The sequence below is a fragment of the Rhinopithecus bieti genome, unplaced genomic scaffold (assembly GCF_001698545.2).
Source record: "Rhinopithecus bieti isolate Rb0 unplaced genomic scaffold, ASM169854v2 scaffold_24049, whole genome shotgun sequence".
NCBI classification, from domain to species: domain Eukaryota; kingdom Metazoa; phylum Chordata; class Mammalia; order Primates; family Cercopithecidae; genus Rhinopithecus; species Rhinopithecus bieti.
This window is the reverse complement of record NW_016811256.1, coordinates 281283-297370: the sequence shown is the minus strand read 5'-3', so window position 1 is coordinate 297370 and position 16088 is coordinate 281283. Positions and strand designations below refer to the sequence as shown.

At 46.2% G+C, this 16088-nt stretch overlaps 2 protein-coding genes and 1 pseudogene across 9 annotated transcripts in view; 1 reads left to right on the top strand and 2 right to left on the bottom strand.

The window, feature by feature from the left end:
• Nucleotides 1–532: 532 nt before the first annotated feature.
• Nucleotides 533–5462, bottom strand: ARFIP2 (ARF interacting protein 2). Of its 5 annotated transcripts, none has more exons than XM_017893638.1 (8): nucleotides 5246–5462; nucleotides 4327–4427; nucleotides 3980–4076; nucleotides 3150–3268; nucleotides 2748–2969; nucleotides 2050–2207; nucleotides 1728–1902; nucleotides 533–1283 (listed from the first exon to the last, which is right to left on the bottom strand). In XM_017893638.1, exons 2-8 carry the CDS (start codon nucleotides 4423–4425, stop codon nucleotides 1128–1130), a joined length of 1026 nt encoding a protein of 341 aa, XP_017749127.1. In that variant the 5' UTR covers nucleotides 4426–4427; nucleotides 5246–5462; the 3' UTR covers nucleotides 533–1127. The 5 variants fall into 5 exon arrangements, with proteins under 5 accessions (XP_017749127.1, XP_017749126.1, XP_017749128.1 ...); XM_017893637.1 differs by having other exon boundaries at nucleotides 4327–4467; nucleotides 5246–5352; XM_017893639.1 differs by having other exon boundaries at nucleotides 4327–4509; nucleotides 5246–5345.
• A 5-nt stretch (nucleotides 5463–5467) lies between these two features.
• TIMM10B (translocase of inner mitochondrial membrane 10B) overlaps nucleotides 5468–16088 on the top strand; it is a 15927-nt gene continuing 5306 nt past the window's right edge. Inside the window, exons 1-4 of one of the 3 annotated variants that reach the window (XR_001889520.1) lie at nucleotides 5485–5577; nucleotides 5780–5875; nucleotides 6063–6307; nucleotides 6861–8639. Coding sequence is in view for 1 of the 3 variants with exons in the window: in XM_017893645.1 (XP_017749134.1) it covers nucleotides 5533–5577; nucleotides 5780–5875; nucleotides 6063–6239 (318 nt within the window). In the remaining 2 variants the exon portion in view is untranslated. Of the gene's footprint in view, nucleotides 5578–5779; nucleotides 5876–6062; nucleotides 8640–16088 lie in introns of those variants that run through there. The other 2 variants (XM_017893645.1, XR_001889521.1) reach the window with 2 other exon arrangements.
• On the bottom strand, nucleotides 8739–13834 carry LOC108543243 (voltage-dependent anion-selective channel protein 1-like; annotated as a pseudogene). The gene is made up of 2 exons (XR_001889522.1): nucleotides 12640–13834; nucleotides 8739–12296 (listed from the first exon to the last, which is right to left on the bottom strand). The product of XR_001889522.1 is annotated as a voltage-dependent anion-selective channel protein 1-like (transcript).

Sequence of the window (16088 nt, the reverse complement as noted above, 5' to 3'; positions counted from 1 at the left end):
GCCCGGTCTTAGCTTCCAAACTGACATCCTCATTTCCACCCCAGTCCATGCCAGATGCCCCTCCTTGGTGCTCCCATAGCACCCTGTACTTCTGTATCCTAATGCTTATCACTGTTTTGTAGTTGCCTGGTTACCTGTCTCTTTCCCCCAATAGGCCCTAGGCGCTTGGGCAGGGACCGTGTTTTATTTACTGATGTTTCCCCAGGGTCTAACGCAGTGCCTGGCAAATGAAAGCACTCAGTAAATATTTGCTGTATGAATCAATGCATTATGGTCAGCAAACCCAACCCCCTCTGGATCTGGTGCTCTTAAGATCCATAGCTATCTTGGTGCTGGCTAAAGGACAAATAAAACTTTGGCTCCAACTGGGGGTGGGAGAGAAGACTGGGCCTTCAAACCATCTGTGAAACCTGTCACTTCAGCTGCCTGGCCCCAGCTCTTGACTTGATAGGGTTCTGGTGTATGATTAGACTGAGCATGTTTCCACCCAGGCCACCCTCCTAGAGTCCCCCACAAATTGACCTCGCTGGGCCTGCTTTTATGAAAGGTTTATTCCTAGTGCTAGATCCCAATCTTCTTGGGCTCTAAGCACAATTAAACTGGGTGGGTGGGTGAGGGTAGGCCTATTCAGATGCAAGGCCAGCAATGGGGCTCCCCATTATCCCCACCCCTTTGGTCCCAGTCCCCTTCTCTGCAATGGGCACGCATAGAGGAGAGACAAAGGGTATTAGACGCAACATCATTGGCCCAGGGGAGTCTGAGAAGAGCTGCCATTGGCTGACAGGGCATTTTGAGGCTCTGTCATTGGTCAGGGGGCACACCCCAGCCTGAAGAGTGATGCCATTGGCCAGGGAGTGGTTTTGTCATAGCCGTTGGCTGTGGAGTGGAAGGAAAAGATCTGGGAATGAAGCCCTGTGGCCAAGAAGATAGACAGGGCAACAGCTTCTGGGCCTCCAGGCCCTCTTCCCACCATAGCAATGTGGGCAAAACTGGTGTCAGGCCCCAGCCAGAAAAAGGAGCCCAAGCCAGAGGGCAAGTGACAAGGGATGTCCCATGTCCAATCTCCCACACCCTGGGGCTGCCCTTCCCAATGTCCTTCTTGATAGCCGAGGTGGGCTGGGAGCAGCTCACTGCTCCTCTAGCCAGGAGGGTTTCTCAGCTCCTGGAGGCCGCAGCTTGATGTTGAACTGCTGCAGGGTCTGCTCCAGCTGTTTCTGGTTCCCAGCAAAGTAGGCGGACACGGCATTGTGGAAGAGCAGCAGCTGCTTGTGCATCACCTTGATCTGGGGGTCCAGCAGGGTCAGCTAAGGCTGGACTCAGGCGCCCTTTTTGAGGGTCTATGAGCCTGAGCCCAGGCACAGACCAGGGGCACAACGACTCTGCTCTGATGGTGCTTTTGGGGTAGGGGCTGAACTCTACCCAGGGAGTCAGAGAAGGGTCAGTCTGATGGAAGAGACCTCACTGGATTTGTTGAGCCTAGGGTTTTGGTACCCCAGCTCAGGGGGTGATTTTTCCGTTATGTTCCTGGGACCAGCAGCCAAATCCTCCAACGGGAAAGGGCCAGGAATTGGAGGGAGGGTGATCTGGAAAGGCCCAGGGGTTGAGGGGGTAACATTCTACTCCCTAGCTAGGCTGCATTTCCTCATTCAATAATGGGGAGGGTCTGAGGGGAAGGTTAGTGTCACAGATGGAAAGGTGGGCTAGGGTCAAGGGGGTGGGGTAGGCACCTTGTTTTCTTCCAGGAACTTGAGCTTGATGGCCACATCTCCCCGCAGCTTCTCATACTTGTCCCGATGGGCCTGGAAAGTGGCCTGGGCACTCTCGAGTCGACCACGTGTCCCTGCATCCCGGGGGCCTAGGCTCAGCTCCTCTAAGTCTGTTCGGTAGGCATCATATTCCAGCCTGGGAAGGGGGTGATAAAGGCTGGTCTCCACCCCTTTATCCTCAAGACATACTCTCCTTTCCTTGCTGAATTCTTATGCCCCAATGCCCAAATTTCCACCCATGCCAGCCAACTCCCCAAACCCTAAGCCCTGCCAGTGCCCACACCTGGCAGCCTCATACTGTTTCACAGTCATGAGCGTGTCTTCCATGGTCTTGGTGACCAGTGTGTTGATGCTAGAGACAAAGAAGTTCACAGCTCCTAGCAGCGTTTCCCCATTCTTGCATAGCAGTTTCTGTGTTTCTGCATTGTAGCCAAACTCCTCCTGAGGGCAGAAGGGAGGAACAGACCTTGAATAATACTACCTACCTGACTGGAGCTGTAGAGCCCTTCATTCCCCTCCTCCCCGGGCAGGAAACAGCCAGCAAAACTGGAAGAACCAAGGACTGCCTCCAGCAAGGCTCTTTTAGCTAGAAAGTCTGTGGGGTCACCCTGGGGATACCTGGGGTAGGAATGTGGGTGGTGGGCATTCTTGGATAAGTTCACAAGACTGGAACAGTCTAAGAGCTAGTGTGGCAAGCAGGACAGGGGCTCTGATTAGGCTGAGCACTGAAGGCATTCTCCCCAATGCAGAGAGGGGTTATTTGTGAAGCACCTAGTGTGCCCCCTCCCCCACCCCCTCCAACTTCTGGACCTCTGTACAAACCCTTAGGCTGCCTCCACAGGTGAGTGCTGCTGGGGGTAGGGCTGGGCCCACCCTGAAGGGGTTCTCCCTGTGGGCTGCAGGAGGGAGGGAGGATGAGGAATGACTGCCTGGGAGGGCCCATGCCCAGTTCCCCCACCCTCTTTGGTCTGGGTGAGGCACCTGAAGCTCTGGGGACTTCTGGCTGAGGTCAGCAAAGGCATCACCCAGTGCATGCTGGGTCTGCAGCAGGCTGTAGAGGTGGGCTGTCAGTGCCCGGCCCAGCTGCAGGACACTCTCATACTTGCGCTTCGTCTCACGCAGCAACTCAATCTGCAGCTCTAGCTCCAGGTCCACAGTCCGTGAGCCTCGACCAAATCGTTCTGATAACAGTTGCTTTGTGCACTGATTGGGAAATGGGGGAATAGATCAGAGATCCTAATAGCCTCCCCACACAACAGGTATCTACCCCAGCACCGCCCAGGCTCCTACTCTCAGCCACAGATGGGATATTACGATCATGAGGAAAGGGGAAAAAGGTACCCATAACGAGTTCTGAGGAAGTGAGAGGTGCTCAAATCCTACCTTATAGGTGTTGATGCCCCATTTCTTGACGATGTCAAACTTTTCTCCAGCAATGCCCCGAGCCACCTCATCTCCAGGGCCAGCAGGAGTGGTGCTGTGAGATGGATGGCGGCCAGACCCTAAAGGATCAAGTTCTCTGACACCAGCCTCTCTGATACACCAGACACCTCTGTGGCCCCACCCATGCTTCTCTCCCAGCACATGAAATTGACTTCCCTGAAGGAGATGCTAGAGACAACTGGATTCTCCTGTTTACTAGGAGGAACTTGGACCTTGCACAGTGATAACCAAATCCTGATATACATATGGCCTCCTTGGAGGCCAGAGGAGGGGTTTGCAGGGAGTTGTTGGTGTATAGGGGCAGAGGAAACAGAAGAAAATACACTGAGTTTGGGGGCAGCAGGAGTCAAGGATGGTGGGTCATGATAACAAGAAACCTGGTTGCATTCCCATGTGGAATCTTAGTGTGAGATTCAGGGCTGTTTGTTCCTCTAAACTTTAGAATCTAAAAATTCTGAGAAGCCTCACAAAGTTCCAACTCGGCCTCAAGCTGTAGAGCAGGGGCATTCCTGTGAAGTAGGTCTTAACTTGACACAGGTGGTGGCAGGGAAAGGATGAATGAGCCATTTCAGGGGCCAAGTGGCAAAAGGGAAATGGATGGACAATGCTGGGAGTTGCTTTTGGGCTGAGGAGAGTCCATGGGGTTCCTACAAGCAGAAGTTCCTAAGATCTCCAGACATAATTCAAGCTTTCCTAGACAGATCCTATGCTTCCCCAAACCATTCCTGTCCCCTCCTCCACCCAAGCTTCCTGTTTCTGAACATTCATACCTGTGGGGATGAGTCCATCACCAGAGCCCCCATAGCCACCAGACACAATGCTGGTTTCATTGAGGTTGGGTCCTGACACCATCACTTGCTGGAGGTCCTATAGGCCAGAGAAGAGGGGTTGCTTCAGGAACATAGGGACTGCAGAAGCATTTTGGAGGTGGGAACAAGTTTGGATTCAAGCATCATAAAGACACTACACAAGGGAAGTCTGCACAGAATCAAAATGATATGTAAAATTAAGGGAGTCAGATAAGCCAGGGGAAGGCTACTGGAATGGAGGGTGAGAACCCAGGATTTATAAATTGGATTCCTAAATTGAAACAATTAGAAGAATCAAACAGAAGCACCTGCTCCAGCCCATCATCTTCAGGAAGCTGCCTGGCTTCGCCGTTCCCGTGGATAGGGATCTCCATTGTGGCTGCCTTCCCTAGGATCCCGTCCGTCATGGCTAGGAAAGGTATTGGAGTAAAACTCTCCACCCCAGCACCCTGCAAAGCCCAACACAGAAGTTCTGGGCACTGGCCAGCACTCTAGAAGAAGAAGGCCTCCTCTGTCATTTCTTTAAAGGCTGTCCCAGGGTTTGAGTGTCCCAGCGTTTGGTCATCATTCCTTTCTTCAGGTATATGTATTTCTCCCCTCCAAAATGCACATTTGTACACAGGCACACCAAAGCACGGCGTCTTCTCACAAGCCCCCAACCTCACCAGGACTCTGGTGATTATTCTACACTCATTCAGTCATTCAGCAGACATTTAGTGAGTGCCTACTATGTGTCGGGCACTATTTGTGACAATGAAAACACAACAGTGAAGAGGGAAAGTATGCTCTCTTAGAACTTATCTCCATGCAGGCGTGTTTATGCTGAGCAGGAGATGAACCCTTTCCAGGGCTCAGGTCTTCACCCCCCATTCAGGTTTGTTCTCCATTGCTTGGCCTTTCTCACTCCTTTAGTGTTTCTTCCCCCTTCCTTCAGGGGGTCTCCCCTCCTCCGTCTCATACACCTCCTCTTCCTCGGGCCCTCCCCACCAGACCTTAGTTAGATCAGTTGGTGTATGTTCCCAGTCTCTGGCAAAAGCATGTCTTTCCCAGGATATCGGTGATCCCTTCCACAGTCAGTTATGTCTCCCAGGTATGTGAGTCCCCGCCCCCACCCCCATACACCTGGACATCAGGTGTGTCCTCATCCTTCCCCAGGGCTCGGGGCATCTTGCCCTCTGGACAGGTTTGTGCGTTCAACTTCCCGTCGCCCAAGCATGTCCCTCTCACCTCGGGCCGGGCCGCTCTTCCCCTCAGGGCGCCAGGCCCGGGCCGCGCGGGGACCTCGGGCTCCAGTTCCCGTCGCGATCCTAGCAGCAGGTCAGGGACTCGGCGGAAGTGACGTCCTCTCCGGGCAGAAGAAGCCGGCCACGTCGCAGATTATAAGGGCGGAGGTGACGTCGCAGCCGGGGCAGGGCGATACTCTACCTTGGTTCTCGAGAGCAGCGAGAGGTTACTTCCGGGGCGGCACCGAGAAGCTGAAACGGAAGTGGCGTAGGGCATGCGCCCGTGGCGTGATGGAGCAGCAGCAGCAGCAGCAGCAGCAACAGCAACTGAGAAACGTGAGTGAGGACTAAGTCATTTCGGGGCCAGACGTTCAGCTCGCATTCCTGCACACATCGCCTAAACCCCATAGAGCCAAGGATCTGAGGGCTGGAAACTTCGGGTTATGGTTGCGCGGTCCTGGGAAACTTTGGGCGGCGCGACCTTGAGTAGAAGTGTGGGGCACATATCGCTGAGTTCGTGGTCCCCGTTTTCTCCCAGCTGCGTGACTTCCTGTTGGTCTACAATCGGATGACAGAACTCTGCTTCCAGCGTTGTGTGCCCAGCTTGCACCACCGAGCTCTGGACGCTGAGGAGGTGGGGGACTGTAAGGAGGTTACGCTGCAAACAGTTTAGCGGTAGACTGCTTCCCTCCTCACCCCACTTCCCCTACCTCTGGTCCTGGCCTTCCCAGACCCTCACCCCTAGGCTGTGCATGGGGAAGGAAGGAGGCGGGCCCGACAGGACACCTTTATTCTCTGCTTAAACCCTATCTTCCTTCTAGGAGGCCTGTCTGCACAGCTGTGCTGGGAAGCTGATCCATTCCAACCACCGCCTCATGGCCGCTTACGTGCAGCTCATGCCTGCCCTGGTACAGCGCCGCATCGCAGACTACGAGGCTGCCTCGGCTGTGCCAGGCGTTGCTGCTGAGCAGCCTGGGGTGTCTCCATCAGGCAGCTAGCCATCACCAATCCCAGGAGGGAAGGCCCTGGATGGACCCCCAGATTGAAGGACCCAGTGGACCTTAGGGTTGGTGAATCCTAAACGGAGAGAATTCGAGGTTGCCTGAAAGCTGGGTGTCCTTGCTCCTTTTCCTGGAGCCAATATAGTCGCTTTTTACTCTGTTTGATTTATATTCTGGGCAAGGAAGCTTTGCATGCTTTATTGGCATAATCCTTTGTTCTGTCGTTTAGCCATATCTGCTGGCTTCAGCCCTGGCAGCTGATAAATTGTCTTCTATATGTAGAAGGAAAACCTGAGTATTTGCAGGCATCTGGTTAAAGCAGGGTCTGTGTGTACAGTTTTAAAATGAGTAATATGTCAGGCTTTATCTTAGTTTATCTTTACAACAAAACTACGAGTAAGCGGTATTAGCCTCACTAAACAGATGAGGAAGCAAGATTCCAGAATGTACCAGAAGGCCATTTGATACAACAGGAGATTGGTTCCTGCCCAGGTGACAGAAAATGGGAGCTCTGTCTAGTTGTCCTTAAGTCTGACTGACTTCAATGGCTTATAACCATGAACCAAGTATTTGTTGGTTCATAACTGTTGTTTTGTGAACTATGTCTTATATGTCTAGAATTCTGCTGGATCTAGGGAAAGGAGAAGCTGTCGAAGTACAACGGATCAAAAAACCACAGGGCTTTTGGGCACTGCCTCCTTGAGAAATTAGTGGCCACAGAAGAGAGATGAAACCTGTAAGAAGTCTGGAGTCTTGGAACTTCAGCCATTTCCCCAGTTTGTTACTTTCTTAGTATGTACAGTCTTCTCAGGATGAGCAGTAAAACCTTGGAACAAAGGTCTGTGTGCTTGTCTTCACGGGCAATCAGGAAGGGAGAAAGTTGGGGACCATATTCTGCAATACAGCCAAATCTGAGGAAGAGAAACGAAGGGAGAAGTAGATGGCAATGGTTATGATAAAAAGGATAAAACGAAATCTTCGGGACTTCCTTAATGCTACCTTAATGTTTCACTGCTTGTCTAGAATCTCCTAATTCCAGCTTTCCATCATCCGCCCCACATTGGTCTCATTGAGTAATTCTGTGATTTCTAATTCCAGCCTCTTCATTCTTTTCTCATTATTGCCTCCCCTGCCCCCCAACTTTGTGTAATTTACTTCTGTATTCAGCAGCCTGAATAGCATATCATTCCATCACCCCATTTTCTTGCCACCCTTGGCCACCTTTTTGTATCATTCCACTTATTCTGTCTTTTCTATTCCTGCTAGAGAAAAACAGTTGTGTAATGAATGCCACTAAATATTCAAGGCCTCCAACCTCGGCCTAGTCCTCACACCAACACGCACCTTTATGGGTTCCTGGTCCATTTCCTTCTCTAATTACCATGGCAGTTATTTTACACCTTCACGGCTGTCTTTAATCCCATACCCCACCCTCATCAGGTGACCCTGTTTCGTGATTTAGAGGAATTGAAGCTCTTAGACATTGGTTTCCACAGTAATAATTTTAAAACTTCTTAAAACTACCCACAAAGCAGATGTTCTATCCTATCTACAGAGCAGAAAATTGAAATTCTCAAGTAGGGTATTAAAGTACAGATCTGACTTTAAAGTCCATGTTCATTTTAACACACCAGGCTGCCTCTTAAGATAGTATTTATTGAGCACCCACTTTGTGTAGGTTCTGATTTTCGTAGATATCATGCTTTATCTTAATCTTTACCACAACTATAAGTAAGAGGTATTAGCCTCACTTAACAGATCAGGAAGCAAGAATCCAGAATGTGCCAGAAGGCCCTTTTATACACAGTTTCTTTTCTTTTCTTTCTTTTTTTTTTTTTGAGACAGTCTCGCTCTGCTGCCTAGGCTGGAGTGCATTGGCGCGATCTAGGCTCACTGCGACCTCTGCCAACCGGGTTCAAGCAGTTCTCCTGCCTCAGCCTCCCAAGTAGCTGGGATTACAGGCATGCGCCACCACTAATTTTTTTGTATTTTTAGTAGAGACGGGGTTTCACTATATTGGTCAGGCTGGTCTTGAACTCCTGACCTTATGATCCGCCCACCTCAGCCTCCCAAAGTGCTGGGATTACAGGCATGAGCCACTGCGGCCGGCCTATACAAAGTGTCTTATTGAGAAAAGTGGTTCCAATCATGTTTTTTGCTCCCTTTAGCTGCCATCTCTTGAACAGAGATGTTAGGAAGGTAAAAGTTGCTGACCAGGACCTTACCCACTGAGTGGCATTCTGTCCTTGGGAAATATAAATGCAAGTAAAACAGGTTTGAACTTCTTAACTTCCAGAAGACAGGAGGATGGGACCTGTGATACTGTGCTGCTGGTGAGAGGACCCTTCCACATCAACATGTGTGTGTATCCTTGGAATCAACTTCCATTGTGAATTATCTGCTCTCGTCCTTCCATGTCACATAATAGTAATTGCTAAAAAAGAGCTAGGAGCATATATCTGTCTGACTCTAAAGCCTTTGCTCTTTGAACTTTGAGAGCTTCTGTCTGTACTTAACCTGCCTCTAGGCATGAAAAAACAAGTGTCCATCAGTCTGACCTATCTCTTAATCCCTTTCTTAAAATCTCAATCTCTTGTCCTGGTTCTTTCCTGTTTCTAAAAATGTTCAATGTTCAGGAGAAAAACTTTATTCCTACCACTCTGCCTTCCATAACCTGGTCCTCAGGTCTTGCCATAAAGTGATAGCCATTGGCATAATGGGAGCAATGTGATATTCCAAGCACAGCACTAAAGAATAGATGTTAACAAGCTTTATCATATTATCATAAACATAAACATTGGAGATACTCTGGTGTTCCTGCCATTGTGACTTCAGAACTGCCCACTCCTTTGCGAAGTCTCATTCTTTTGAGGCTGTTCATCCATACAACCCTTTCATTACTTGTCTACCACTCTCATTTAGTACTACTCTCCTGCTACTTTACTCTGAATAGCTAGCCCTTGGTCTTCCTATCCACTCCTTGATATTTTAACATTTACATAGACACTTTATTTGGTGTTTTGTCTCTTAGTTATTTGGCCCAATCTTTGATGATTTCCACTCTGTCTTGGCCACGCACTCTGTTTGTCATGTCTTGGCCATTATCATCACCACAAACTGCTCTATCTTCAAAATACTTCCACCTTATTTATTGACCATATTCCTTCCACTTGGTTTGTTGAACTATTCCATCATTCTCTGATTTCACTGCAACCAATGCTTCTACTTTCCATTAGTACCTTCCTTCTTTAGATTCCTGTATAGTTTAAACTAGTGGTTTTCGTGCAATAGGCTGAATTTCCTTGCCTTTCATCTCTTTTTGAACCCTTAAATAAAGTGAAACTTACCTGTACCTGCATTTGGACAGCTAAATGCCACCCAAGGAAACAACTGTGGAGCAGATTGATATCACTATGAATCCATGGTTTTCAGCTTCAAATGTAGTCTCAGCCCCATAGTCCTAGATTTTTCTAGTCATTTTAACTTTTCCCTGCAATAACTATTTCAAACCAACATTCTTAAATCTCTTATCACTCCCCCACACCATTATCTTCACTTTATGCAAGTAACTATTTCTTACCTCATAGACAAAAATAGAAGGTATCGGTAATTCTCTCAACATCCTCCAACTTACTTACCCACACGTATGCATCATTGTTTTTCTTGTCTAAACAAGGCAAGCATACCTCTGCCTAAGGCCAGTGCTTATTCCTGTTTTCGGAATCTTAGTCCTTCCCTCTTGGAGGATCTTTGACTTCCACTTTACTGAATTCTTCTCATCGGTGTTTAAACATGCTAAAGACCCCTGTTAATAAACCACTTCATATCTCATTTCCCCTCCAGTTATGCTTCCATCTTTTCTACTTTACAGTTAAACTTCTCAAAACAGATAGTTTGGGCCTCTCCATTTTACGAGTCATTTTCCATTTGCATTCCTCAACCCAGTCCATTTTGACTTCTATAACCCTCATTCTATTGAAATGGTTCTTACCGAGGTCACCTTGGTGATCACCTTCCAGTGGTTATTTCCCAGTCCTCACTACCTCACTTTTCAGTAGCATTTGGTGTAATTTTCTAGTTTCTTATCATTGATACTCTTCCATTGGTATCTTATTGTACTGTCATGGTTTTACTACTACCTCTTTGACCACAGCTGCTTAGCATCCTTTGCAGGCTCATCTTCCTCCCAGCCTTTAAATTTAAAAGTTTCTCTAGGTCCTGTTCTTCTCAGTCTAATTTTCCTAGGACAGTTTCATCCCCACTCTGAACTTCAGTTACTGGTAACTTCCAGATCTCCTCCAAGCTGTTTGACATCTCCACTTAAGTATCTCAAAAACATCCCAAATTCAACATGTTTCCTAATAAACCATCCTATGCCTGGTACTCATCCAGTTGGAGAAGATAGAAGGCATTTCCCTTTTTTTCCTATCACTCAATTGCCAAATCTTGTGAGTTTACATTTCTAAATATCCCTGGATTCTCACTACCTCTCTCCACCCTCACCGTAATCTCCCACTAGGATTATTGCAGTTGCTGCGCTTCCAATACACACTTTTGTATCCCTTCAATCTTTTCTTCACTCAAGCCATAAAATAAAAACTAATGCTTAACCTTTGTAATAACTTTCCATTCTTAGGATAAAAACTGAGATTCTAAATATGACCTACAGAGCCCTGCATGATCCAGCCTCTGTCTACTTCCAGCTTTATCTTATCGGTAACAAACAATGGACTGTCAATACTATTTGCTGAATTTATCAAATCACACTTCTTTCCTTCTGTGCTCTAGCCACACTGGCCTTCTTTCACCTCCTCTAAATTGTCATATACTGTTTCATCTCAAGGCCTTTGTATGTGCTGCTTCCTGGCTTACAATGCTTTCCGCCTTTATCTACTTCTCATTCTTGAGATCCTAGTTACTATTTCCTCAAATAACTCTTCCCCAGACTCCAGCTCCCATAATTCCTCATGCTTTTGGTATATCACACTTTTTTCAATATATTTTTCAAATTTTACTTTGAATGATGTTCATTATAGCATTTGAAGGGGAGGATCTAAATTCACACAACATGGAAGACTCTAAAATACACCCATTAAACTGCTAAAAAATAAATTGAGTGGTGAGAATACAGCAGAAGTCCAGTTTAGATTCTGAGTGTTGTCACCATGTGATTCTTCCAAACTTATATCTGGAACTCCTGGAAGCTATTTCATATTCTGGTGGAGGGGCACAAAACCACAACATGAGAAGGAATTAAGTCCTGAATTACTGGCTTCATCACATCCACTCTCTTTACCCCGGAATGGCACAAAACAAACAGTTACCACACCCTGCAGACATTTCGGTGTAAAAGAGGTGATGAGTAACTGGGGTGGAAACAGATCATGAAGATGTGTCTAAAAGAGTCCCTTTCAAGTGAGTTTGCACACACCATCAAGCAACAAGCCTATCATTAATTAGGGTTAGGAAACCAAGGTTCAATTCTCAGGAAGTCACAATTTCATTCATTTACTCAATATGAATTTACAAAATGCCTACATATTATCAACTTCCACGTGCAGTCATTTCTAGATAAAAAAGAAAACTGGCGTCTGAGGAGGGGCCACCAAGTTGCCTCCCCAAGTCTATAGCTGAAAGGACGTTTTTTTGAATTGGGTTTCTTCTCTATCTGAAAGGGTAACATTTTAAAACTGAATTATCTTTAGCCTGGAAATCTAACATACTTAGCCTGAAAGTCTAACATTTAGCAATGCTTGCATCCCAAACATACAGTAAAAGATACACTAAATTCTAAAGGTAGCTCTGCTGCAAAATAATGTAAAAGTAAATAATTGTACAGTATTTATGCTCGAAATTTCAGTTCCAGACCTAGTGTGTAACCACTGGCATTGTTATTCTTGCCATCCAGGACAGCTGACAGTGTCATTTTGATACCTGGCTTGAGGGTCTCAGTGTATTCTAAACCTATTAGGCAAGAGTTGTTCACTTAGCCAAGAAGGAGGTGTCAGGGTTGATCAGATACTTGGGTATTCCAAAGTGAGTGTTTGTATTAGTCTGTTTTCACACTGCTGGTAAAGATATACCTGAGAATGGGTATTTTATAAAGAAAAAGGTTTAATGGACTCATAGTTGCACGTGGCTGGAGAGGCCTCACCATTGTGGTGGAAGGCGAAAGTCACATCTTACATGGTGGTAGGCAGGAGAGAAAATGAGAGCCAAGTGAGAGGAGTTTCCCCTTATAAAACCATCAGATCTCGTGAGACATTCACTACCATGAGAACAGTATGGGGAAACTGCCCCCATGATTCAGTTATCTCCCACCAGGTCCCTCCCACAACACATGGGAATTATGGGAGCCATAATTCAAGATTAGATTTGGGTGGGGACACAGACAAACTGTATCAGTGTTACTGTTTCCTGCTGTCCATGTGAAATTGACAGTGGTCTCCAACTTGTTATTTACCTTCTGGTAAATGGAACCACCAAACTCTCCCATTTTCACATTAGTGTGAAGCTGGAGTTCATCAGACTCGTAGCCAACTGCAAAGTTGCTCTGGGTCACTCAGGAGTTTGCAACCTCAAAATTTATCTGGTAGCCAGCCAGCCACCCTTGTAATCCAGCACCAGAGCGCCCCAGATTGAAGGCCGAGCGATGTCAAAATCCAGGTTACAGCCCAGGTTGATGTGTTTCTGCTTGTACCTGGTGTTGATGTTAGCATTTTCCCCCACTGTTAGGTGACAAGGATGAATCGAGGGTCAGCTTCAGTCCACTTGCAAGATGATCTTCCACAGTAATCTCAGTCCTAGTGTTGTTTCACTTCGTAAACATCAGCCCATATTCAGTCCATCTGTACTTGGTCTCCAGACTGCCTGTCACTTTGGTGAATTTCAGTGTTGGTTGAGCCTAAGCTTACAAATTCCAGTGCATTCTCAGATTTTGTTTTCAAATCAAGTTTTATTAGGCCATATCCATAGCCCTTGGTGAAGACATTCCTGGCAGATTTGCCAGGATTGGCATACTTGGGTGGCACAGTCATTTGCTCAGAGGTGGTGGTGGCAGGCTTGGCGGCAGCTATGACGGGCTTCGTTGGGGAGGCATGGAGCAAAGCAAGCAGCCGGTGTGTAGTGCTTTTAATGGTGTTTCATTGTATACCTCATAAAGTCAGAGTCCATGACTGTATTGCTCACCATTGTGTCCTTATCACAGTGCTTGGCATATAATGTGTGCTCAACAAATATTTGTTGAATGAACATCTTTGAATCTTCTCCCAGCTCAATTTACTATTAATATAACTAAGAGAAAGGCTTTTTATCAGAAGAGACAGAAGTGAACCTGCACATCTAACCTTTGATGTTATGTCAATGATTTAAAGATGTTTTACACCCAAAATCTCAGTAGGTGGTATCTTCTACCCTTAATAAAGTCACAGATCAGCAAACATCTAAAAGACCCCATCTGGAGCAAATCACTCTGCCATTCTAGTTTCCATAGTTTCCACCTAATTTCTAAGTCCTATAGTTCTGCTTAAATATCTCTTGAACCCTTTTCCTTCTCTCCATCTTCATTGTTATTACCTTAACCAAACTTTTTATCAGCTCTTCTTTTTTTTTTTTTTTTAAGATGGCGTCTTGCTCTGCCCAGGCTAGTGTGCAGTGATGTAATCTTAGCTCACTGCAACCTCTGCCTCGCCTCGCAAGTCTCCTGCCTCAGCCTCCCAAGCAGCTGGGATTACAGGTGCCCATCACCACATCCAGCTACTTTTTGTATTTTTAGTAGAGATGGGGTTTCACCATGTTGGTCAGGCTGGTCTCAAACTCCTGACCTCAGGTTATCCACCTGCCTCGGCTTCCCAAAGTGCTGGGAGTACAGGTGTGAGCCACTGCGCCCGGCCCCTTAAAATTTTATCAGCTCTTATACAGATTACAGCAGCAGTCTCCTAACAGCTTTTGTTGTTGTTACACTTTAACATTTTTTAAATTTAATTTTTAAAAAAGGAGCCCCTCCAGCTCCAGCACAGAGACACAGGCTCAACAGAGTGCTTCCTAATAGCTTTTTGTCTTGAGTCTGGACCGCTTTTGATTAGATAGAAATTAGCTTAGTTACATGTAATAGAGATTCTGTTTTTCCTTTTCTGGGTATGCCCCCACATTCATCTATATATTCACATATTCCACAGATATTTGAGTGACTGGTTTTACCAATTTTAGCGTAAGCCCTGCAGATACAGAGCTGAACAAGAACATTTAATCCATGTTCTCTTGGAACTTAACGTAGTTATGTGAAGGTTAATATAGGACCAGTAATCACAACTGTGATGAATGTTATAAAGAAGAAATGTGTCTTGTAATGGAAACATACAGTAGTGCAAACTTTTTCTGTTTGAGGAATGAAGGAGAGCTTCACTGGAAGTGATTTTGAAGCTGAAACCGAAAGGATGAATTAAAATTAACCAGACAGACCTGTCATGGTGACTCACACCTATAATCCCAGCACTTTGGGAGGCCAAGGCGGGAGGATCGCTTGAGCTCAGGAGTTCGAGACCAGCCTGGGGAACATAATGAGACCCCCCCCCCATATCTACAAAAAAAAAAAAAAATTACAAAAACCAAAATATGCTGGGCATGGTGGCACATGCCTGTAGTCCCAGCTACTTAGGAGGCTGAGGTGTGAGGATTGCTTGACCTCGGGAGATTTGAGGCTACAGTGAGCCGTGGTCACCTCACTGCCCTCCAGCCTGGGTGGCAGAGCAAGACCCTGTCTCGAAATAAAACAAACCAGACAAAAGACAGGGAGAAGATCTGTCCTCCTTCAAGTCTTTGCTCAGATGTCACCTTTTTATTAAGGCTTACTCTGATTATCCTATTTAAATGGTAACCCATACTCCTCTTAGACATTCCTGATTCCCTTTGCTTTGTTTTTTTCCATAGCACGTATCACTTCTCACATGCTATGTAAGTTTATTCATTTTATTCTTTTTTGTTTTTTTTTGTTTTTTTTTTTTTTTTTGAAATGAAGTCTTGCTCTGTTGCCCAGACTGGAGTACAGTGGCTTGATCTCGACTCACTACAACCTCCATCTCCCAGGTTCAAGCGATTCTCCTGCCTTAGCCTCCCAAGTAGCTGGGACTACAGGCACCCATCACCACACCTAGCTAGTTTTTTGTATTTTTAGCAGAGATGAGGTTTCACCGTGTTAGCCAGAATGATCTCAATCTCCTGACCTTGTGATCTGCCCGCCTCAGCCTTCCAAAGTGTCATTTTATTCTTTATTATCTGTCTCTCCCACTGGAATGTAAGCTCTGTAACTCAGGAATTTTTGTCACTGTTTCTGTTTTGTACACTGATATAACTGAACATTGTTTTGTACACTGATATTACCAAACACTGAAAACAGTGCCTGATGCAGTTGATACTTAGTAAATGTTTGTTGAGTGAAAGGAAGCAAGAAAGAATAGTCCCAGAACAAATGTATAGAACTTGCCTTTAGAGAGAGAAAGAGCATCTCTAATTGGTAACAGGAAGGAGGGAGGAATGGATAAGAGCAGATCTAAATGTTTTTAAAATTTGGCATTTGGAGATTGAGAGAATTCCTTTTATTTTATTTATTTTATTATTTTATTTTATTTTATTTTATTTTGAGACAGAATCTCACTCTGTTGCTCAGGCTGGAGCGCAGTGGTGCCGTCTCTGCTCACTGCAAGCTCTGCCTCCCAGGTTCACACCATTCTCCTGCCTCAGCCTCCCGAGTAGCTAGAACTACAGGCGCCGGCCACCATGCTCGGCTAATTTTTTGTATTTTTAGTAGAGCTGGGGTTTCTTTTTTTTTTTTTTTTTTTTTTTTTTTTT

Coding starts and splice junctions, on each gene's coding strand:
- ARFIP2 (XM_017893638.1), bottom strand. CDS start 4,425: ATGACGGACGGGATCCTAGGGAAGGCAGCCACAATGGAGATCCCTATC. Junction 2,970..3,149: donor GGGGCATCAACACCTATAAG/GTAGGATTTGAG, acceptor TTTCCCAATCAG/TGCACAAAGCAACTGTTATC. Junction 1,903..2,049: donor AAACAGTATGAGGCTGCCAG/GTGTGGGCACTG, acceptor CCCCCTTCCCAG/GCTGGAATATGATGCCTACC.